General features: G+C 44.3%; 3 protein-coding genes across 4 annotated transcripts; all 3 read left to right on the top strand.

The window, feature by feature from the left end:
• Nucleotides 1-1,136: 1,136 nt before the first annotated feature.
• Nucleotides 1,137-2,971, top strand: LOC125739267 (dual specificity protein phosphatase 13-like). 2 transcript variants are annotated; one of them, XM_049009167.1, is made up of 4 exons: nucleotides 1,137-1,364; nucleotides 1,723-1,862; nucleotides 2,120-2,337; nucleotides 2,599-2,971. In XM_049009167.1, exons 1-4 carry the CDS (start codon nucleotides 1,152-1,154, stop codon nucleotides 2,808-2,810), a joined length of 783 nt encoding a protein of 260 aa, XP_048865124.1. In that variant the 5' UTR covers nucleotides 1,137-1,151; the 3' UTR covers nucleotides 2,811-2,971. The 2 variants fall into 2 exon arrangements, with proteins under 2 accessions (XP_048865124.1, XP_048865125.1); XM_049009168.1 differs by having other exon boundaries at nucleotides 1,221-1,364; nucleotides 1,547-1,862.
• A 1,732-nt stretch (nucleotides 2,972-4,703) lies between these two features.
• Nucleotides 4,704-8,083, top strand: LOC125739269 (dual specificity protein phosphatase 13-like). Its single transcript, XM_049009170.1, has 4 exons — nucleotides 4,704-4,898; nucleotides 6,178-6,288; nucleotides 6,445-6,662; nucleotides 7,398-8,083. The coding sequence occupies exons 1-4, from the start codon at nucleotides 4,843-4,845 to the stop codon at nucleotides 7,616-7,618; spliced, it is 606 nt and encodes a 201-aa protein (XP_048865127.1). The 5' UTR covers nucleotides 4,704-4,842; the 3' UTR covers nucleotides 7,619-8,083.
• An 83-nt stretch (nucleotides 8,084-8,166) lies between these two features.
• LOC125739268 (dual specificity protein phosphatase 13-like) lies at nucleotides 8,167-24,105 on the top strand. The gene is made up of 7 exons (XM_049009169.1): nucleotides 8,167-8,318; nucleotides 12,857-13,026; nucleotides 15,575-15,681; nucleotides 18,893-19,104; nucleotides 19,902-20,091; nucleotides 20,412-20,825; nucleotides 21,347-24,105. The coding sequence occupies exons 2-6, from the start codon at nucleotides 13,009-13,011 to the stop codon at nucleotides 20,557-20,559; spliced, it is 675 nt and encodes a 224-aa protein (XP_048865126.1). The 5' UTR covers nucleotides 8,167-8,318; nucleotides 12,857-13,008; the 3' UTR covers nucleotides 20,560-20,825; nucleotides 21,347-24,105.
• The last annotated feature ends 346 nt before the right edge of the window (nucleotides 24,106-24,451 follow it).

Below are 24,451 nucleotides of genomic sequence, written 5' to 3'. Positions count from 1 at the left end.
GTAATGCATATTTTGAAATGATTTAATAGTCAATAAAGGCAAGTAGAGCAGCAAACATATGAAGTACAGAAGTGAAGAGCAGGTGCTTGTTTCTTGTGTGAGAGCATGGTTACACTATTTCACCATGCTGTACATTCCTTGGTAGGGTCAGCCTTCAGCACAGATTTAAAGGTGCAGTCCTCTTTGTTCACCTTCATCTCGCACTCCAAGGGAAGCTATACAGCAGTCTGTATCCTGAGGGGAGAAGAACTCTCATGGGTGCCATGAGTCTTCTCCTATAACATTTTTTAAATATAATTTCATCATAACATAGAACGTGATTCCATTCAAAGATGGAGTAGCGTTTTGCAAACTCCAGGCTTACATTTGTGGTTAACTAACAGAAAGGGCTTCTTTCTGGCATACCTTCCAAATAATCTGTTAGCATGGTGGCGATGGATGGTGGTTCTGGAGATGTCATGGATTACAGCATTAACGTTCCTACTCACTACAATCAACTCAAAGATGTACAATTTACATGGGAAATATGCTTCAGTTATGTTGTTTTCACTATAATTTCCAGGGGTGCCAATAATTGTGGTGGATGTGTTTTTGTGTTTCTTGATGTCGGATTTCATTTTCTTTGATTAAATTTATTTCAATGAAAGGTTGGATTTTTTTCATTTTTTCAGTGTGGAATGAAGCTACTTCACCAAAAGGTGGATTTTTTTCTAACCCTTTTTTCAAATTTTTACAAGGGGTGACAATATTTGTGGAGGGGGCTATAAGCTTTATCTAATTTTGAAGTTCTTTTGTCTATTGCTGCTGGATAACCTGTCATTCGACCAAAGCCCATTTGGTGGCAGTAGAGGAGCAAAAATTCTTCCTGCCTCTTGAAAACCTTCAAAGATCTCTTACAGATTAAGACAGCCTGCAGTTTGAATCACTGGGGCAGCGAAAATAAATACAGGCATGTGACTAACATGTCTAAATGAGGTCCTGTGCTACAGCAGAGGGGTTTGCTGAGAGTGGGAGGCTGCACTGTCTGGCTAAATGGGAGCAGAAAAAACTGAAAGTCCTGTTCACACTCACATTTGGGCAAAAAAAAGTTGAGCAGGGTGAGTCAGACCTTTGAGGAATCCTAGGTAAATGTCCCCTTCAGAAACACGGTAATGACGTACCAGCATGTCACCTTCGGTGGTTCAACATTGTCCCCCTTCTTTGCGAGTCTCCTTTCCTGCAGGAGGAGGTGGCAGACCCTCGCGGGGGAGTATGCCAGTGGACCCCTAAGCATGTGGCCCAGTGGCCGAGAGCCAAGGGCTTCTGTGACCATGTGGAGCTCCTGTGTAACTGGCACGAGAATCAAAGGCACTTGTTCAACGGAGGTGATTGTTTGATATGCCATTGTTTACATACTGTTATAAGGCGGCAGTAGAGGTGGCCTCATACACGAATATTGGCCTGATTTGTTTCCTTTAGTGATGTTGGTGACATTCATTGGATGATATTTCCCCTGCAAAAATATTGTTCATGGCAGGAGTTAGTATATAGCTTTATTCTATTTCAGGCAGGCTTTCGGGGCGGAAGGGAACACCATGGACCGTGTGCTAAATCAGGGAGCCAGCCAGCAGTGTTACTACTGCACCTGTTCACATGGATCCTGGCCGTCTGTGGGGAAGAAGAAGGGGTTGTTTTGACAAAAGAACGCTGCATTTACTTATTTTGTCTGCCTCTTTATTACAGCTTTATTCGCTTATGACTTCCACCAAAAACACCCAGTGTTCACGTTGCTCTGTCAAAGAGCTGGAAAACATTCTGGACACCTGCGTACTTGATCTAACACCAGCGGATGAAGTTTGGCCAAACCTGCTTATAGGCAATGTGTAAGTAGTCAACCTTGTATGTTGATGTTTTTACAAGATAAAATTCTCATGCAGTGATTGCATTAAGGATCTGTTAAATAGTGTGATAGAAACAATGTCCAAAGATGACTCTGTTAAAACATTTAAGAAACAGCAGTTCTTTAATACGTACACTACAAGCTTGTAAATTCTATCTGCCTTGCTGTCATTTCTTTTGTGTGCAACGGCGTATTTATCATGTGACCCCCTGAAGCAAACTGCTCTTTGTCTTGTCTTAGGGCCACAGCACAGAACAGGGGCATCTTGCAGGAAATGGGCATCACTCACGTGCTGAATGCCGCCCACTCCAAGCAGGGCAGCATAGGGCAGCAGCAGTACTATGGCAGCTCCATAAAGTACTGGGGGGTTCCTGCTGAAGACACCCCCCACTTTGACTTGAGTGTTTACTTCAGACCTGCAGCCCAGTTTATCCATAAAGCTTTACGGAAAAAAGACAGTAAGCACTGCCATCTGCTGCTCTTGGAATGCTGTGGGTAATGCAGTGAAATGTGGTTTGAGTGTTTCACCTGCTCAGTGGAAGGTGGCCCATCTCATCAGTGAATGCATTATATGACAAACATGCTCCTTCTGTTTACTAATCCTAGTTTAAATATCAGCATGGAGGATGATTTGCTTTGCTACCAATAGCAAGTTTCAGCCCCCGTCTGTCACTACAAATGGTCCATCTTCTATGTTCACTCAATTTTTTTCTCTACAGGCAAGGTGTTGGTGCACTGCATCATGGGAATTAGTCGATCAGCTACACTGGTTCTCGCTTACCTCATGCTGTATCATCATCTAACTCTCCTAAAGGCCACTGAAGTAGTCATCATGAAAAGAGCTATTTACCCCAACAGGAATTTCCTCACTCAACTGGTTGATCTGGACACTCGCTTAGGGAGAAAACGACGTCTATGTCCGATTTTGTAAATGGAGTTTTTACACTATGTGTATTACATGCAAACTCTACAGACCATGAATCCCCATGAACGTCTTCATTCTGACCGTGTCCTGGAAGTGAATCAGTGACTTATGTTATGTGCATTATGTTAGATATCAAATGAAAAACAAACGTGAATCTGGTGAAAGGATTTTCTCACTGAATTTGCCTTACGTTTGTATTAGTTCACAGTTCTTTGTGTTTACACAGACATTTCTGTAGTTTCATAAGTTACATGCAAGCATTTGTCTTGTAGGTAATTGTCCTGACTGCTCGGGTGTGGAGTGGGGAAGCAGCCCAGGAGCTGGGAAATTGGGTGAACAAAGGATTTTAATTATAAAACAACAAGGAACACGACACACCATGATAAGGGCGGACGATAATGACTGGACTGTGGAAAACATACCAAATTCAGACTTAAATACATTGGACTAATGATAGCAACAAGAAACAGCTGGTAAATGAGGGGAATCCACATGAGGTAGATGAGGGGGCGTGGCACACGGAAGGAGCAGACGAACGGGGCATAACAGTAATCACTTTTACACTCTCTCATTTTAAAAAGATGTATGAGTAAAAATCTCTGTGACGTGTGGTGTCTCCTGCCCTGTGACGGATTGGTGTCCCATCCTGGGTGTCCCCTGCCTTGTGGTGGACTGCCTTTCCGTCTTGGGTGTCCCCTGCCCTGTGGTGGACTGCCTTTCCCTCTTGGGTGTCCCCTGCTCTGTGGTGGACTGCCTTTCCGTCTTGGGTGTCCCCTGCCCTGTGGTGGACTGCCTTTCCGTCTTGGGTGTCCCCTGCTCTGTGGTGGACTGCCTTTCCCTCTTGGGTGTCCCCTGCTCTGTGGTGGACTGCCTTTCCGTCTTGGGTGTCCCCTGCCCTGTGGTGGACTGCCTTTCCCTCTTGGGTGTCCCCTGCCCTGTGGTGGACTGCCTTTCCGTCTTGGGTGTCCCCTGCCCTGAGGTGGACTGGTGTCCTGTTCTGGGTGTCCCCTGCTTCAGGTTCATTGCAACCCTGTACTGAGCAAGCCATTCGCCAAAATGGGTGGATTTACATACAGTAAAGTCAGTCTACATCACAAAGTGTACGAATGCACTTTTAAAATTATGATTTATGTTAATTCCAGTTTCATTTTTGAGGTTATTTTACACTTCCTGTATCTATATAGCAAGTTAAACATGCTTTTTAAGGTAAGTTGCTCAAGGGCACAAGTTAGAACCCATCTCCTGGGGAATGGTCTCTGTGACACAAACTGTCCTTTCTAAGCCACACATTTGGTTGGCATTTTGCCCTGAGGACTAGCAGTGATGTTATGTGCTTAATATTATTGGTATTTTCTCAGACCATTGCACTGTAACCATAGGGAAGCAATCCCCCCCCCCCCCCCACACACACACACACAGCCAAAATGTTATGTTGATCTCCCTGCAAGTAGTATCACCTTCCAGCAAGCAAACTTATAATGTTATCAATACAGAAGCCTGTGTCATCATTTAAAAAAAAACTGCAGAATTATCATGGCTCATTGCCATTTCCTGGGCAAGAAAAGTCAAGTCAAGCCAATATTTGCATTGCTGTGGTGGATTTACTGGATGCTGCAGCTTGATCTGAGTTTCCCAATAGCCAGTTATTTTTCTCCAGTTCATATGTGAATGAATTCCACAATTTAAATGACATTAAGCCTGATGGCAGTTGGGAACTTGCTACCTTTTAGGATGTAATAATGCAAGTTAAATTATTAAAGTTTCACAAAGGATTGAATAAACCATATATCTGCACATGTTTGTAGGATTTATTGCTTCTCACCACCACAAGTACTATTAGAAAAAAGTAGCACAGCGCTGTAACCATGACGAAGCCCCACCTCCCCCTTCCTGCAGTCGGACCGGGGGGCAATGTGCCTGCGGAGCTGGGTGGTGTCTAGTTTCCCTCAAGTTAAAAGGGGAAACAGCCCCTTCCCCACCTAAACCTTGCCACAGAGGAAGAACCACTTTCAAAGTGGATGCAGGACATCTGCATTACATGAGGAAGGCAGAAGAGCTTCCATGGGGACAGAGTGAGGAGTCTGCACGCCATACGTGAGTCTGCAGACTGCTCTACACCAGGACCATGCAGAGACTTTTAGGGACACATGCTCAACCAGGGTTACATTTTTCTGGGGTGAGAGGTTGGGTGGGGGTAGTGTTCCCAAATCAAAACGGTCAGTGATCATAGGTGATCAAAAAGGGACACAGAGGACCTCAAAAGGGAGGCACACTCAGTCACTCAGGCAGAAGAAGCAGGTGCTCAGTCACTCCAAACACCCCCCTGCACATCCTTACTCTACGCACAAGAGCCAGCCCAGATCAGGTGGCTGGCAGGTCCAACTGGGTCCACACACGGCAACTTCTGGTTAGATCAACATACACGTTCAAATACAACCTGTAGTTCAGGTACCAGAAGCACTGTGAAATCACAAGAATTCACAGCAGTTCTCCACATGGGGCTCTTTATCTCCCCATCGCCTTAAGTTTCCAAAGCAGAACAAAGCACCAACAGATTGCACATGACCCGATCCATCTGCAGGTTCAATGCAGAGCTATGTGTTGGTAGGCAGGGATTTGAAACAGCATTACATATAATCAGGGCTCTCAAGTTTCACCAAACATTTGGAGTTAGATTACATCTGATAGGGGTATAGCGTGTGCCTCATAGTCAATGCATGAGGCTTGAGAGCCCTGCCTACCGCATTCATCAGATCTTCTTCTTCCACTTCCACCTTGGCTGCACTCCATGCGTGTGCGCATCCATGTAATTATGTGCTTGCAGCGGGATCCTCTGTAACTCATTTTGAAATTTACCTGGCAACAACAAATGCAATTTTCTGATTGGTGGGTAGGTGGCTGTTAACTCTCTATAATTCGGGATAGCTATGAACTCGGCAGAAAACTCCACTCCTTATGCCCGTGCCTCGTCCATTAATTCTATATATCGGGACACCTTGGTGGGTGTTATCCCTTACTTCTCAGCATGAGAAATACAAGGTGTGGCGTGTGAACGTGGGAAGTGGATGAAATGTGACTGTCTCACGTGTCAATGCGTGAGACTTGAGAGCCAAGCTCATAACCCTTCCCGAAAGTCATGCTAATGCCATTATCTTCCGGCAGGTAAACATCAGTATAGAAACCTATGTCAATGTTAAAAAATTGTCTTACTGGACTAGACACTGAGTTAACATTTGTACTTTCACAGGATTTTCTAAAAAGACAGTAAGTTCCTATGGAATGCCAACAGTGTCTGAGAATCTTTGACCACATGTGTCACGTTTCAATTAATGCTGCTTGTGTTTATGAGATGACCGAGTGCTGATGTCCACAGGATGGACTACGAAACACCACCCATATCAGAGCTACAGCGTATCCTGCAGTGGGACTTTGGCTGTACTGGGCCCATCAATCAAGTGTGGCCAGGAGTGTACATCGGCAATGCGTACGTGAAATTACACTCTATGTAACACCAGGGAGCAACACCGCCACCTTGCTTGAAATTATCTTATTTTATGCTGCATAGTATTTCCTTTGACATACACGGAATTTCTGAGTTTAGGTTGAGGAAGAAAAATACAGCATAAATTTTGAATTTCAGGGCAGCTGCTCGGGACAAGCCCACCCTCCGTGACATGGGCATCACCCACATCGTGAACAGCGCCCACGGGCCATTGCACATCAACACCGGAGCACGCTTCTACAGGGAGTTGCCCATACACTACTATGGCGTGGAGGCTGATGACGCTGAAGACTTCGACCTCAGTCCCTTTTTCTACCCAACTGCAAAATTCATACGAGCAGCACTTTCCCAATACGGTACTGAAAGCTTTGGGTTCCCTGTCACATACACACAGTACTGAGCTTGTTTACTACAAACTGTCATGCCCGGCTCGTACGCTCCTCGTGTGTGCCACGCCCCCTGATTACCCACGTGTACTTCCCTGATCGTCTCCATCTGTGTCTGCTTATTTTGATTGGTCCTGTCCTATTTAAGTCCTGGTCTTGCTTGTCTCCCCTGTCCGTCATTGTGGTTTGTATGGTATTAGTGTGGTTCATGTCTCCGGCTTCTAGTTCCCTTAATAAACCCCGAGTTTTGCCCCGAATCCGACCTGTCTGCCTGTTCCTTACCTGCCAACCCGCACGATCGCCGCTCTCGCCGCCCGTGATCATGACACAAACAATATCACCAAATAAAATAAACAAAACCAATACAGGAGTATTTATTTGCTTAAAAGCCGATTTGTGGGTCAGATCCGGCGCTCAGGCTGTAGTAACCTACTCGGTTATAAGTGATCATTTGAGACCTACTCCTTCTGAGATAAATTGCACCACATTTGAAGTATTGCTGCTTAGTGACGGAAAAGGTAAGAGCCACTGCTGGGGAGAGTGTGTAGGGGCCTAGAGATTGTAGAGGTTGGGGAGGGGTAAAGATTAGATGGGGGAGGGGGGGTCAAGGGAGCTGTCATTGTTGTCATGCTAAAAGCATCTAGTTTTCAGTTTCAGTTGCTAAGCGACAATGATACTTATGCTCTCACCTGTTGTTTGGGACAGGAAGGGTGTTGGTGCACTGTGCCATGGGACTGAGCCGGTCAGCCACCCTGGTGCTTGCGTACCTCATGATCTGCGAAGGGCTCCCCCTGCTGGAGGCCATCCACACTGTCAGAAAGCACAGGGACATTTGTCCAAATTCTGGCTTCCTGGAGCAACTCAGGCATCTCGATATGGCCCTGCAGCAGGAAAGGTCGTCAGCACGGGGTACCAAGAAGCTGTGAATATGACAAAGTCAACATCATTTACACTGCAAGCTTCATCAGAAGAAGACTTCATAGACTGTAGCAAGGATTATCAGCAACAATAAGCAATACTGTAATTATAATAATTATTAGCAGTATTAATTTTAGTAGTAATATTAGTAGCACTAATAGAACTAATAAACTGCAGGTAGGTCAGAGGACAAGCACCACCACTCACCTGCAGTTAATCACTAATGATCTAGAACGGGGTGAGTAATTTTATTAAAGGGCAGGTGTGTATGTAGGTTTTCACTGCAACTGCCTAATTGGGTGACTAATTAGAGGACTGATTGGCTCACACCTGGGTTTGAACAGCTGACCTAAAGGTTATCCCAAAAACCTGCATACACACCAGCCCTTTGCAGATAAGATTGCCCCCCCCCCCCGATCTAGAACAAGTCTCTTATCTTTTTGAAATCCCAATAAATTTTCTCCTTATCTTCACATATTACTCTTGATTGTTTTATTTTGGCTGTTCTTCTTTATTAAATGCCAGCAGTCCAGTTAACGCCCCCTCCCGTTCCGTCATTTAATCTCCGTGTCACACGGATCGATTTACCCTCCAGGCGATCGTTCATAATATGCTGTAGTCCTCAACCTCTGCCTTGGGGACTTATTTCGTTATTTCATTCCCCATTAAATAAACCAACACATTCATGATCAAAGTGAACCCGGAGAGGTATGAAATTGTTCTGTTTATTGGCTTTCGTTTTTATTGCATGTTCTGCTACGCAGCTGCATGGGTTGAGTGCAACTTTATTTATAATTACAATTTATTTCGCATGAATAATATATGTAAACTAATTTGCAGTGCACTCTAATGTTAACTAAACTTAATTGGTGATCCCTTCATTAGTCAGACAAATGTCCATGTACGTCGTACAAAGAAGATGTTTATTCAGCGATATTGCGACGCAGGGGGTGCATGTATAAAGAAAGAAGGGATGGCTTTCGCCTGCCTCGTGCCCATTGCTTCCGGGATAGGCTCCGGACCCCCCGCGACCCAGTAGGATAAGCGGTTTGGAAAATGGATGGATGGATGGGATGGCTTTCGCGATGTAAGCGTTTAAGCGAACTGTTTTTCCATTTTCGATATCAAAACGTGATCCGGAGTAAAACGTAGATAATTATATGTGTGCTTCAAGCTCTGTTTGTGGATTACTTCTCTGCTAGTAAGATAGGACTCTGTTTGCTTTCTGTTTACTGTCTGTTGAAACTGTTGTTGTGTGTAGTTCCTGGCAATCAAGCGTAGTTTCGGTCTCCCTGAAGGTGTTAATTAGGGGGCAGGGCTTACTGAGTTTAAATTGAAGGTGACACCGCCACAGACACCTGTGTCTATGGCGGATAAAGGTAAATGGTCTAGTTGTTACTACTGCTTCTAACCTTTCTCTCCTACTCTATCCTATCCTCTACTTCGCAATCTCTCACACCATCACTACAGACATGTGCCTTAGACGTATACCAGTACACTTATCTTTGAGACCTAGAATATCTCATCCAACATCCAGGTGCCGCACTCTCAGTAATCTTGTCTACCCTCCCATAACACCCCAGTCCCAGCGAAGCGTGCTGGGTGGCCTCTGGAATTGCCAGTCTGCTGTAAAGAAGGCTGATTTCATTTCCGCCCTTGCTTCACACCACTCTCTTGACTTTCTGGCTCTGACGGAGACCTGGATATCGCCTGAGAACTCGGCTACCCCGGCAGCTCTCTCCTCTGCTTATGCTTTCTCTCACTCTCCTCGCCAGACTGGCAGGGGCGGTGGCACAGGTCTATTGGTAACTCGGAACTGGTGCTACACGCCCCTCTCTCTGCCCCATCTCAACATTTCATCCTTTGAATTCCATGGAATTGCTGTTACCTCTCCACTCGATATTCGGATCATTGTTGTCTACCGCCCTCCTGGCCCCCTAGGCTGCTTTCTAGAGGAGCTTGATACTCTCCTCAGTCTCTTCCCCACTGACAGCTCCTCTCTCATTCTCCTTGGTGACTTCAACCTCCCCCATGACAAGCTCCCTTCTTCTGGTCTCCTCCCTTTTCTCGATTCCTTCTCTTTAACATCCAACAGCTCCTCTCCGACACACAAAGGAGGTAACGTCCTCGACCTGGTTTTCAGCCGCCCCTCTCCGGCTACTGACATCTCTTCTACTCCTCTACACATTTCTGATCACCACTTTGTATCCTTTACCATTGCCCTACCCGTCTTGGCCAATCCCAGTTTTCAACGTTTCCTCCCCACTCGACCAAACCTCCACTCTGTCTCCGCTTCTTCTGTTGCTTCCTGCACCCTGTCTTACCTTCCTGACCCTGACTCCTTTTCCTCCTTGGCACTGGAGTCTGCAACTGATACTCTCATCTCCTCACTTCACACATCCTTGGACAACCTCTGCCCGCTGTCTTCCAAACCAAGGAAAACTCGGCCTACTCCTTGGCTTTCAGCTGCATTACGTACTAACCGAAGAGAATTGCGGGTAGCAGAGAGGACGTGGAAGAAATCTAAGCTTGATGCAGATCTGTCTTCCTACCGTACTCTGTTATCCAAATTCTCTATGGACGTGACTGCAGCTAAAACTGCCTTTTACAAAGACAAACTTGAATTATCCTCACGAGATCCTCGCAAACTCCATAACATCTTTTCATCTCTTCTCAACCCTCCCCTCCCTCCTGCTCCTTCCTTCCTGACTGCTGAAGATTTTGCCAACTTCTTTGCCGAGAAGATTGACAGAATCTGTCAGACATTCTCTCCCTCATCCACTGCACTACACACTAAGGATTTCCCTCCCCCCTCACTGGCCCAGTTTTCCGGTCTTACGGCAGATGAGATCATGAAAGTCATCTCATCTTCCAACCCTACCACCTGCCCACTTGATCCAATCCCTTCTGCATTGTTTCAGACAATCTGTCTAGACCTTCTTCCCTTCATCACGACTATCATTAATGGCTCCATAACCTCCGGTCATGTACCAACAGCATTCAAAATAGCCAGGGTCATTCCCATCCTAAAAAAACCCACTCTAAATCCCTCAGACACTTGCAGCTACCGACCAGTATCGCTTCTTTCCTTCCTTTCAAAAATCCTCGAACGTACAGTCTACAACCAGCTTTCTCTCTATCTCTCTCAGAACAACCTCCAGGATCCTAATCAGTCTGGCTTTAAAGCAGCTCACTCTACAGAGACTGCCCTCTTAGCAGTCACTGAGAAGCTACATGCTGCCAGATCGGCCAAACTGTCATCTGTCCTCATCCTTCTTGACCTATCAGCAGCATTTGACACGGTCAACCACAAAACTCTCCTATCCATCCTTAGGAGTCTTGGCATTGGTGGCCTGGCCTGGCGCTGGCTGGCTTCCTACCTAGAAGGCCGAACATACCAAGTGACATGGAATGGATCCACATCTACTCCACGTTGTCTTTCCACCGGTGTCCCTCAGGGCTCGGTTCTTGGTCCTCTTCTATTCTCCCTCTACACTAAATCTCTTGGCGAAGTTATATCCTCACATGGCTTCTCCTACCACTGCTATGCCGATGACACTCAACTCATCCTCTCCTTCCCTCCCTCAGACACTCATGTCTCCACTAAGATCTCTACATGCTTGGCAGACATCTCATCTTGGATGACCACTCACCAGCTAAAACTCAACACTAGTAAAACTGAGCTGCTTTACATCCCGGCTGACTCATCCCCCCTCCAGGACCTTGCGATCTCTTTCGACAACTCCATAATCCGTCCTTCGGTTTCTGCTAGAAACCTTGGAGTTACCATAGATGATCGGTTGTCATTTTCCTCACATATCGCCAGTCTTTCTCGCTCTTGTCGGTTTCTCCTCTTTAACATCAGGAGGATACGTCCATTTCTTTCCACTCAGGCTACCCAGATACTCGTCCAGTCCCTCGTCATCTCACGCCTTGACTACTGTAACTCGCTTCTAGCGGGTTTACCACTGAGCGCCATCCGTCCCCTCCAACTGATTCAGAATGCAGCTGCTCGTCTTGTTTTCAACCTTCCCAAGTTCTCCCACACCACTCCTTTGCTGCGCTCCCTCCACTGGCTTCCTGTAGCTGCACGCATCAGATTCAAAACACTGATGCTCGCATACAAAGCCAAAAATTCTCTGGCACCATCCTACCTAAAGGACCTCATCACACCCCGCTCTGCACCACGATCTCTCCGATCCTCCAGCACTGCTCGACTGGTCCCTCCTCCCCTCAAGGCACAAGGAAGACACGCATCTCGGCTCTTCTCTGTCCTGGCACCTAGTTGGTGGAATGAACTCCCCCTAGATGTCCGAACAGCAGAATCCTTGACTGTCTTCAAGCGACGACTCAAAACTTTTCTTTTTCAGAAATACCTGACGTAGAACTTCTATATTCTTTCTCGACTCTTATTCTGGTGTGTGTTTAAAAAAAAAAAAAAAAAAAAAAAAAAAAAAGAAAAATCTACACTACTCAATGGAGTTCTCAGAGATAGTATTCATAGCTTGGGTCCTTATTGAGCTAGCATTGGAAATTCATTGCAGAGTCTCAAAGCACTTATGTAAGTCGCTCTGGCTAAGGGCGTCTGCCAAATCCTGTAAATGTAAATGTAAATGTAAATTTAATAAAATATTTCAAGTAAACATTGAAAAGCGCAGAAATAAGATTACGCAAGACTCCGCTGTAACTCCAATGCAATGTAGAACAGATCGATGGGTGGTTCTTCAAGCATGACAAAAGGTGCATGATTTTGTTGTGCGCATGCAGACAAGCCTCTTCGGAGACTTGTCGCTGCATGCAGGACTTGTGAGTATGGGTTATTGTGTTCAAAGAGGTATAGGGCCGGAGCAGGGAGCAGTTGTGCAAGAGACAGAGGGAGAGGAGAATTAGGCGAATTGGAGGCTCTATGAGTGTAATTTTAAAGCAAGGTAAAGTATATCAATATAAACAATATTGTCTCATGATATATCTCGTATTAAAAAATATTGACATATCTTAAGAACTTCATATATCTAACCAACCCTAGTAGGCAAACATTGAAGTGCACACATTCCTATTAGGTTTTGGGTCATGATAACGGACGCTCCCTCACAATGCAGGTAATGTGCCTCATTCGGAACTCCTCTAGCAACCGCTCATTCGACACAAAGTCAAACCAGCGGTACCCAAGAATTCTCCTAAGAGACACAGTACTGAAGGAGTCCAGTCTTTATCTCAGCTCACTGGATAGCGTCCATGTCTCACAGCCATACAGCAAGACAAGGAGCACCAGGACTCTAAAGACCTTCGCCCTCTTGCAAAGAAATTGGGAGCGTCACACACCCCTTTCCAGCGACCTCATGACCCCCCATGCTCTTCCAATCCATCTGCTGACTTCATAGGAAGAGTCACCGGAGCCATGAATGTCGCTGCCGAGGTAAATAAATCTCGATGAAGTCAATAGTCTCCCCACAGACAGACACACTACTGATGGCTGTGCCTAAGAAGTTATTAAATGCAGACACTCAGACTCCTTGCCCAGTCTCTCAAGAGCCCCGATCAGAGCCTCCATTGACTGCGCTAAGATTATAGCATACAACCATTATACAAGCATTGAATAGAGTAGGAGCAAGAACCTACCCTTAGCAAACCCCAGAATCAACTGGGAAGAATGCGGAGGTTCTCCCTCTACTCTGCACAGCACTCGCCAAGATGTCCAGCAACTTTAAGGGGATCCCGTAAAGTCTCAGGATGTCCCAGAGGGCAACTCAATCAACTGATTCAAACACTTTGCAAAAATCGACAGAAGCTACAAAGAACCTCTGCCGATATTCACACTTGCGTTCAATAAGAACCTTCAGTGCCAGGATACGGTCGATGACAGACTTCTTAGGCGTAAAACCAAACTGCTCTGGTCGCTGACAGATGAGCAAGTGATCACGGATCCTGTTAAGGATGACATCACCCAGGAATAAAAGCAGTGTTATCCCCCTGTAGTTGCCTCAATCCAGGCGATCACCCTTCCCTTTCCAGATAGGAACTACAAGTCCCATTTTCCAGTCAGTTGGGATGACGCCTGACTCCTAAATTGATGCAAAGATTGCCTGCAAGGAATGCTGCTATCACAGCATTCCTTCAAATAGCAAGCAATGTAAGCAAACGTAAATTCTATATAGGCTTAATCTATATCAAGTCTATGTTGACTGCGATTGTCAAGATAATTTTTCTCATATCTCAAGTAGGCTAATTTGTGTTACTGCCACAAAGATAAAGACTTCATCTAAATTTGCCCTAATGTGAAATGATGTCTACTTGAATCAAGCAATAAATCTACGAATGTGTCTTTACATAATTGTAACATTACAGTATACTGGGGCTCAGTTAAACTTGCAACAAATTGTAGAGATGGCAATGTATTGTTTATCCTATTGTCCCACAGGTCATTTGTGGGTGATTGGAAACTCCATACCGGATAACAAAGTAACAGTGTATGTATGCTGCACCAGTGTCAATCAAAATGTTTAGTGTATTAAACCATTAGCCAAATCACGCTGAATGCTTCATCAAGCATAACTGTAATAAACATAAAAGATGAGATCCTCTGCTCATTTTTTTGATGCCCCCTACTTCAAAAATCTCTTCTGCACCCCTGGAAAACATTTACTATGTTTTAAGGGTTGATATGCAGTCACCAGTTTTAATATCAGCCCACATATCCACCTGAATCACCAGACAAACAGTTTATTCCTATGATGAACGCATGTTCAATTCAGTTCAAAATTGACCACACTGCCATCTCAAATTCGTTTATTTCCCTGAGTCTGAGTTGCACAGCTCTGTTGGATTATGAGTGTGAAGTTCCAGTTTGAAACTAAGAAAGAGTACAGTATACTCATCTCCAGGAAATGTATGTGAGGCTGTTAGATTCAAGCTCTGCTTTCGCACTCATTGGATGTCATCCCCAGATTTAGTTTCCGAATCTGGCAATCAAAATTTGCATATCACATAACTTTAAAGGTACAGTACATACATTCCTAGATAATGTTTAGGAGGCAGGTTGCCTATTTAATCTGCTGTGGTGGTAGATTTGATAAGGAGTCAGCTCCTTAAATTCAGAGTATTTTTATATTGTATATAAATATTCAATATATTGAATATTGTAAAATACTTTCTGGTTGTTGATTTCACCAGTTACACTAATTGAGTCCTCAGCAGAAGTGTTATGTCAATGACATTCATTTTCAGAAAACGTTCTCAGAGAAATCTATATCAAACATATTTTTTCTTTCAAATGTTTCCCAAGTTAGCATTGTTGTTGTAATGGGTGAGGTTTGGCAGATAACCACGAGGTCAGAGATTTGAGCACCAGTAGAGGAACTCACATTAAGGGAAGCTAATAAAAATCCGTATGTGTTAATGAAGAGGTGCAGAAAAATTAGTTATTCTTCAAAAAGGTATTTCAAATGTATTAAAAGGACTCTGTTGCACTTTCCTTCCTGGAAACATGAAACTAAGAATAAAAATATTAAGGCAGGACTTCTTAAACTGGGGTACATGGACCCCCAAGGATTCTGCCAGTGAGTCTTTGGGCGTTTGTGATGGTCAGATTACAAATCAACAGTTATGTTTATTGTATATTCATAAACATGAATTGCATGTAAAATGGAGTTTATATGCATATTTTCCGGAGGGAGTCTGTAGCTTTCACCAGATTCAAAAAGAGGTCCCTCACTCAAAAAAGGTTAAGAACCATTGAATTAAGATTTCAGTCCCGAACGGTGTAAACATTTGACCAATTGTGAGTCTAACTCTTATTCAGTATTTTGAAGACGTCTTTTCTGGGTATTACTACACACACTGCAGTGATGCAAATTGAGTCTCAGCAGGATCTGGTGCCAGACTTCACACCACATCAGTAGCCTCTGTACTTCATGCCTCCAAGAGTGCCTGACAGAGAAGCGAATGAGGATTTTGCTGGTTCGCAGGGGTACGAGCCGCCATCCGTTTCTGAACTGCAGAGACACCTATGGGCCAACAGGAAGCCCGTGGACCCTGTGGATGAAGTGTGGTCAAACCTGTACATCAGTGATGAGTGAGTACCAGGAAGCCTCATGGATATGCATTACTGATTTGTATATACTCCAGGGATATTCAAATCATGGTCCTCAAGCTCCAAGCACTGCTGATTTTCTAGTCTTCCTTTACCCATGAGCCTGGTGTGAATCAGAATCAGTAATTATTAAATTAACTACCTGGGAGAACTGAAAACAAGGCCTGGATTTGGAACGGAGGTCCAGGTTTGAAGAGCACGGACATACACTAACAACACTGGAATTACCCAGGACACTGGGGGAGGGCAGAAATCTGCTGAGAAGTCACAATAATTCCACCCCTGTCATTTCCCAGGTTTGTTCATTCCTAATGTGGGCTCTTGCTAGTTTGGCTGCCTTGTGGCTCAGTGGGCTGAGCATGCGGCTATGAGGGTGGCGTCCCTGCCATCTGGGGTTTATAATTTAACATTTGTCTTTTGTCATATACTCCTGGTTAAGTTACGTATGTTGGTGTTTATCTGTTAGTGCCTTGTGTTTGCTCTTTGTTACCTCCTTTGTTATTGCTGTATGTTCTCTACCCGTATTTCTAATGTCTGTAGTGATTCTTGATTATGCTCATCTGTTTCTTGCTAGTCGTAGTCCTTAGTGTGCTGTAATAGCCCACACCTGTCCCTGGTTGGAGTCCTCGTTATGTGTATATATGTGCCTGCTTTTGCCCCGGTTCCTCAGTTGGTCATTGTGTGTTTGCTGCTGTTCTGCTATAGTTCTTCCTGAGTTTTGTTTTGTGTGTTTTTTTTTAGTTTAATTGAAGTCCTTTGTTTGTTGGAGCCGCTACATGGATCGTGTCATCGTTCCCCAAGCCACCCATAACATAAAACACGATGATCAGGTGTTTTGGTGGTAATGTTTACATTACAAATCCTGCTTTATATTAAGTCATAGTTGAAAATAATGTTTTCCTGGAATGGTTTTAAAATTAAATTAAATTTAAACGTACCCCCCCCCCCCCCCCCCTTTACGAATATTCAGTTTACAGCACTTCTTTCACAAGATACATTACCACTTGTTTTTGCTAACCGAAAGAAAATCAAAGAAAATTGAAAATACCGTTTAAAAAATGTTTATCAGCAAGTCAATTACCGATATACAGGCATGTGTCATGTAACAACAATGTTTTGGTCAACAATGGACTGCATATGCGACTGTAGTTCCATGAGATTATAATGAAGCTGAAAAATTCCTTTTGCCTCTTGATGTCCTAACGCGTGACTACCAGTCATGTAAACACACACAATTATATACAGTATACAATACTTGATAATGATAATAAACCAGTCTATGTATTTACCCCTGATCTATCTGTGTACCATTAATTGTTATTTAGAATAAAAATAAAAAATACCACAGGCAATAACAATGACTACAGTCACCCAGCTTTCCAGCTGTTCAATTTGTTGCCGTCTGGAAGGCGATATAGTAGCATATGCTGCTCGGACTACCAGACTCGAGAACAGTTTTACCAGTAAATCTGTAGCACTGGTACTTGCTCTACCTCCTCCTCTCCCACCCCACCTATACATACACAGACATTCCCTTATTTATGATGTTTTAATGCTTAATGTTATTTCATATTCTTATCTTCCAGTGCCGAGAGACTGTTTCCCTGTTTATTCTCTCATCCAACACATTTCATTGTAATGCTGGCCCTGTGTTAACATACATATGACAAATAAATTGAAACTGAAACTGAATTGAAACTGATATATCATATAGCGTAAGTTGCTATACCATCTAGGTTTGTAATAGGTTATACCGTCTAGGTGTGTAATAGGCTATACCGTCTAGGTTTGTAATAGGCTATACCATCTAGGTTTGTAGTAGGCTATACCATCTTGGTTTGCATGAGTACACTCTGGGATGTCAGCAGTCAGGACCCAGTTTGCACGATGCCTCTGTTTTATTTCAGTAACCAAAACATCCAGAACCTAGACGTGAGGCAGAAGACGTAGTCGGGGACGGAGTGGATGAGACGAAAGCCGGGTTGGTCAGTCCTACCTAGTCACACCAAACAGGGGGACGGGAAGGACGAGAGGCAAGAACAGGCAGGAGCTGGGAAGACGAGGGGTCCGGGACAGGCGGGCGAGGTAGACAGGGCAGGCGGGGCAGGCAGGGAAGGCTAGAGAGAAGTGAAACAAGAGAGTGCTCAGCAGGGCCTATATACAGCAACAATACCTTGCACTGCCCTCTCGGGCTCGACTGCTTTTTTGCTGTGGGGGAAGAACATTTGAATTGACTACAGCCGTGTTCTGTCTAGGGGGGCGTGACACTACAATGACAAAATCACCTAATAATGCATTTCTCAGAATATATCGCTGTCAGTAAGCAACACATGACTGTATTGATTCTGGTAAGTGAAACTATACTGTACATACATTATTTCTACATTCTATAGGCTGTGTATCATATAATTCCTGATTTTACTATATCTTAGTGTTAATTGCTTCTTCGCTTTACGCCATTTCGGCTTTTGTAAGCTGTCATGGGAATGCTCTATTTTTGGATATCGGGGGAAATCTGTACCATGCACTTTTGTTATGATCGAGTTATACTGTAACTGCTGGTGGAATAAAGCATGATGAAAACATTACTTTGAATTCTGGTGTGCAAAAAAAAATGTTTCTATGCTTCTGATGGATTGTGAGATCAAAGAGAAACATTATTATGGGGAATTCAGAATCAAACATCCCCAAGTTAAATTTGACTGTAAAAACCCTCATTGGAAAGTTTGCTCCTGTAAGCTCTGGTAGTGACTGTATGTATGGAGCCACAAAGTCTGCAGAGATATCTGCTGGTGAGACAAAGCATCAGTAGCCTACAAAGAACCCAGAAGTAAAATATGGCAGGAGCCAAAATGATTCTTTAGGCTGATGATCAACTGCAGTTTAGGGAAGCGTTTCTCAAACTTTCCAACCACAAGGTCCAGCTGTTCATCATTTATCATGTCGGTGGGCTGGGGATGGTGTCCCCATCCTTAAATTTCTCAAATTTTCCCAGTCTTTGATTGGGTTTGCATTCGTGTGGTGGTTCATTATGGACTGAACCACGTTTTCACTGCTGTGGTTCTCCCAAATGTCCTGTGATTGAGAAACCCAGGTTTTGGGGATCTGCAGAAAAGGGGGGTAATGAGTTTAACTTGTGGCTGTGCCTCTGTTGACTTATTAGTGAATAAGAAAGTGAACTGATTGTGTTCAGGTCAACAGCACGAGACAAGGCCATTCTGTCTGATTTGGGAATCACCCACATAGTGAATGGCGCAGATGGACGCATCCGCTCCCCCGCCTCTCTCTACAGTGACATGGCCATCACTTATTATGGGGTTCAAGCTGCCGACCATCCAAGTTTCAACCTTAGCCCATTCTTCTACCCAACAGCTGCATTCATCCAGACTGCACTGTCCCAGAAAGGCAAGATTCTCCAAGTATTGAAGGATTTTGTTTACAAATGTCACAGCGAAGCCTTTGTCATGTCTGATCTGCAACAGAACATCATGCTGCATTAGACAAACCTTATGCTGCGTTCCATTTAAATTCGGAAGTTGGAATTTCTGAGGTGCCATTTGGAAATTTCAGCTGAAAAAAGTCAGAAAGTTGGAGGAACCTCCGCAAACCCCAACCTCACAATTCATGATGACTGCACCCTTCGTTAACAGAAGTGAGTAGCACTTAGGTCTTATTTGTGACTCATTAAATCGGTCAAAGACACAGCACTGTCCAACCTCTATCTGTGGACATGTTGCTACGATGTTTGTATGTGGAAAGTACCACATAATCTGTCGTTATCAATTGGTATTACTAACAATGGCTATCACTGAACCTGTTTCAGAATGCAAATTTTCTTGCTTAACTGGATCATTTGTCAGATTTAAGAAAGTCTGGGCTAAATGTAAGTGAACAAAGATAAAGGCCATTTAAACTGGAGTACTTCCAGTTAAGCAAGAAATACTGCTGTTTGAAACAGGTCCCTGACATTGTTAAATGTCCTTCCGAGTGGAAACACAGTTCATTTGGTTATTCACGGCTCCACCTTCCGACCTCCAAGGTAAATGGAATGCGGCATCAGAAAGAAGGATAGTAAAAGGCTGAAACTGTACTGCTGACACACAATCAGGCCATTTTGTTATGGTTGTATTAACTGTGTAGTGTGTCATGTGTTTTAAAAACAGATCTAAAGTTAACAATTCCTTCCTTTGTCACTGTGACAGGAAGGGTGTTGGTGCACTGTGCTATGGGGGTGAGCCGGTCAGCCACCCTGGCGCTGGCATATCTCATGATCTGCGAAGGGCTCCCCCTACTGGAGGCCATCTGCACTGTCAGGAAGCACCGGCACATTTGCCCAAATTCTGGCTTTCTGGAGCAACTCAGGCATCTCGACATGGTCCTGGAGGAGAAGAGGTCAGAGGGCACTAAGAAGTGTGAATGTGACCAATTGTATAGGGGATTCCTAAAGACATTAAATACTATCATAATTCTAAGTACTAAATTGTATTAGTAAGACTTAAGATACAAAAGTTTGTATTGTCATTGTCATCAGCGGTGTAGGAACTTGGAGGATGTGTTATAAATCGCGGGGCACAGACCAGGGAAGCAGAAGAAGGAGACAAAGGATCGGGGAATGAAGGATTTAATAGGCAAGCGGAGAGACATACAGGGCAAAACAAATTACTTCAATGACAGGACTCTGGAAACACTCTGACGTGGACGTAAATACACAGGACTAATGAAAACTGGAAACAGACAGACGGAGGGACTGATGGAGGAGGGGAGGAGGGAGCAGAAGCTGCGACAGGCGAAGGCGCAGCCACAGCTGGCCAAGGTGCTGGCGACCGACGAGTCAGAGCAGGGGGCACCGCAGGTGACTGACGAGGTGCTGGAGGCGGGACTGAAGGCAACTGTCGAGCTAGAGCCAGGGGAACCGCGGGCGACCAGCAAGCAGGAGCTGGAGGACCGCAGGAGCTGGAGGACCCCCAGCCGACCACTGAGCCAATGCCAGTGAGACCGATGGCGAGCCAGGGGGCTTGGCGGGTGGGACCCGACCCCTGCGCAGATGTCCTGTCCCTCGTCGGGACACAGAGAGCTGAGGTCCTGGCAGGGATCTGGAGTGTCTGCAATATGTTCAGCGTATCTCAGTGAAGTGTTCTTTGATGTTTACCATTAAGATGGTGGAATATTTGAATGATTTCTGTTTTATTATTTACGTCATACTTACCTGGCAGGAGAGATACCATGATCATGAAGGTGGTATGTATCTCAGTGGGCTAATCCAAGGTCATCAGTTCGAACCTAGCCTCAGCACATCTGCAGGTCCTTGAGCAAGGTCCTTAACCCCCAGCTCCCAGGGTGCCACTACAGGTGGCAGCTCTTTGCAGACAACTAACTCCACAAAAAAGTGTAAGTTTAGGGAGGCATAATGACAATTTCCCCACAGGGATCAATAAAGTATCAATTGTTATTATACAGTATGTTAAGATTAGAGGGACATTTTAAGGAATTCAAAATCAGATTTTTATTTACAGTTGCCTAAAAGCAAAGCAATCTTATGTTTTTAAGGTGAATTAGGTTTTCATAACAGAATTACATTTTTAATGACTGTGTGTCAGGGGTCAAACTTCACTCTCCGACTCACCTGCATCTATTTTCTCTTTCTCAGAGCCACTCAAAAGGAAGGCGTTTGCCCATAATCCAGAGTGCAAGATGCCAACCAGTTCTGATCAATGGAGCCTACTGCGGGCCAACAGGCAGTCTGGGAGTGAGGTCAACCCTATATGTCAGGATGACTGAGTACCATGGTCCAAGGTGAATGTTTGGGTGTGTTGAAAAAAGACCAATGTCAATTTACTGCACATGCTTCCCTTGATATGATAATTAATTCAGGATTTGAGAATCATCCACATATGGAATGCTAAAGGCACTATGATTGTCAGGGTTGGCTCTTGTGATCGCTGGTAAAGGCGGGCGATCGAGCAAGGAGCAGGCAGGCAGGCAGATTACGGGGATTTAATAAGGATACGGGGAGTAGGAAACATCAAGCTTCAACTAACATCAATGACAGACGAAGGACTCAGGCAAGACATGGACTCAAATAGACAGGATAGATCAAAACAGCAAGACACAGCTGGGTACGATCGGGGAAGCAGACGTGGATAATCAGGGGGACGTGGCACACACGAGGAGCGGACGAGCCGGGCGTGGCAATGATGAAGCAGCCATTGATTATCGCAAGTTAGACTGCATACCATCCTGATTTCAACCACGTCCACGCTGCACTGTCCCATGAAGCTGAAAGTCTCCAAGCTCCAAGTCTTTCACGCTTGAAAGTTTGCAATTAGGATTGACCAAAGATGATAACTGATTGTTTCATACTGATATTTGGATTATTACTGACATCTTTCCTGCTTGCACTGTAACTTGCTCTATGGCGAAGCGGAATTTCGACCCTGTAGCTGATGAACACTGTGACTTTCCTCGGCATAGTGATGATTTTGATCTGTCTGAGACTTTCTTTGTTTCCCCAGCTGAGTTTTTGAAATCTGAGCCCTTTTCCTATGTTCCTCTATCTGGTCCTGTTGGGAAATCAGGTAAAAATAATAGTGAGAATTCTCTGAGTCTTCCTAAGAAAAAAATCATCACTGCCCAAAAGGCTGATTCATCTCTAGCTACTCTGTTCCAGTCTGCGTTATTTGAGACTGAGATTGAGAAGGAACCTCACTGTTATATTTTGCGTGATGGAGTTTTCATGAGGAAATGAGGGCCTTATAATGTACCTGATGAGTGGATCTTTGTACATCAGGTTGTAGTTCCATCGAGTTACAGAGGTGATGTATCAAAAGTAGCTCATGTTGGTCTAGCTGGACACCTAGGTGTCACTAAAACACTTAACCGTGTGTTACAACACTTCTTTTGGCCTGGGCTGAAAAAGAATGTAGTTCGTTTCTGTAAGATTTGTAGAGTATGTCAGCTCACTGGAAAACCTAACCAAACAATTCCTCCTGCTCCTCTGTATCCTATAACAGTGACTGGACAGCCTTTTGACCATGTCATTGTTGATATTGTTGGCCCACTTGAATGATCCAAGGATGGCTACCAATATTTGTTGACGATGATGGGTGCAAACACCCGTTTCCCAGAGGCAGTTCCTTTGAGGAAGATCACTGCTAAGGCCGTAACTAAGGAGCTGTTGAAATTTTTTACTCTGTTTGGTCTACCTAAGATCATTCAAACTGACAGGGGTTTCAATTTTACTTCTCGTGTGTTTGGCCAAGTGTTAAGACAGCTGCATATCCAGCATAATATCTCCAGTGCCTATCATCCTGAAAGTCAGGGGGCCTTGAGGCGGTTTCACCAGACCCTAAAGAGTATGTGGCGAACTTATTGCGTGGAAACTGGGAAGGACTGGGCAGATGCTGTCCCTTAGCTGCTGTTTGCCTGCAGAGAGGTAGTATAGGAATCTCTAGGTTTCAGTCCCGCTGATCTAGTTTTTGCACATACACCACGTGGCCCGATGGCTGTTCTGAAAGGTCAGTGGCTCAGTGATTCTTCTCAGAGTAAGTTTTTCTGCTGCTGAGAGGCTGTTTGTTTGGTTAGATATCTTTAGTTGCTCTCTCTCTTATGTTCTCTGGATCTTTCATGTAATGTTTTTTTTGCTGTAAATAAAAACCCTAGATTATTCAGCCAGCTTGTTGGGTTTTATGTTGTGGTCATTGACTTGGCCGTAACATGAACCTACAAGAGCATTGTGATTAATTTTCAAATGTAATCATGTTGGTGGAAAACTTGAATTGGTGTAGTTTAAATCTTTGAGTGAAACCAATCTATGACAGATACATTTAATTTGACATCTGAAGATATTGCATATGGGATGATGTCACCTGTGCATTATGCCTGTTATTGTTGGGGAGAAGCACACATGGACAACACATGCTGTCAGGGCTGACGAGAAACCTGTCAGTAAGGCTGTGGGGTGTGGGCCTTCCCCACTGACCCTCACCCTCTGTGTCTCCTTATACACGAGCAGAAAGCGAGCTGCCTGCCCTGGTATCGTAGGGTAAACATGTGGCAGATTAAGGTGCCATGCAAAACACCAACAAGAAGTGTACATGCTGTTTAATTCATTTTTATGAATGTAATCAAATATTGTAATACACTAACTTTATGTGGCTTAATATCAGGAATGCACCATGATGAATGTCATGGTTTTGTGTTTGCATCTGAGCTCAGGGGGACGAGTCAGCCTAAATAATGGGAAGCCCTCAAACAGTGTAGACACCTGCACACACATGCACACTCACACACACATATACAGACATGCACACACATACACACACACAGTCATGTAATCATATATTTTTGGGGACTGCTCATTCATTTCTATGGGAAAAAATGCTAATGCTAACTATGACAACCTTAACCCCTACCCAGCCCTAACCATAAGCATAAGTAACCAAATAAAATAAATGAGTTTTTGCATTGTTGTTTTTATTGTAGTCATGGATTTTTATAAATTAGAGTTTTCCCATATGGGGACCAGGAAACTGGTGTAGTTTATGTATATGAATGAATTCAAACTATAACAGATACATTTAATTTGACATTGCCACCTTAAGATGCTGTATATGAGGTGACATCACCCGTGCATTATGTCTGTTTCCGCTGGGGAGAAAGACGCATTCCAGACAGAAAAGGTGGTCCCCACAACATCAAAATAACAGGCGTTTGGTCCCCACAATGTAATGTATACATGACTTACACACACAGA

Source organism: Brienomyrus brachyistius, chromosome 3, assembly GCF_023856365.1.
Source record: "Brienomyrus brachyistius isolate T26 chromosome 3, BBRACH_0.4, whole genome shotgun sequence".
Taxonomy (NCBI): domain Eukaryota; kingdom Metazoa; phylum Chordata; class Actinopteri; order Osteoglossiformes; family Mormyridae; genus Brienomyrus; species Brienomyrus brachyistius.
Note: the sequence above shows the minus strand (reverse complement) of the source record. Positions and strands in the feature narration are given on the sequence as shown.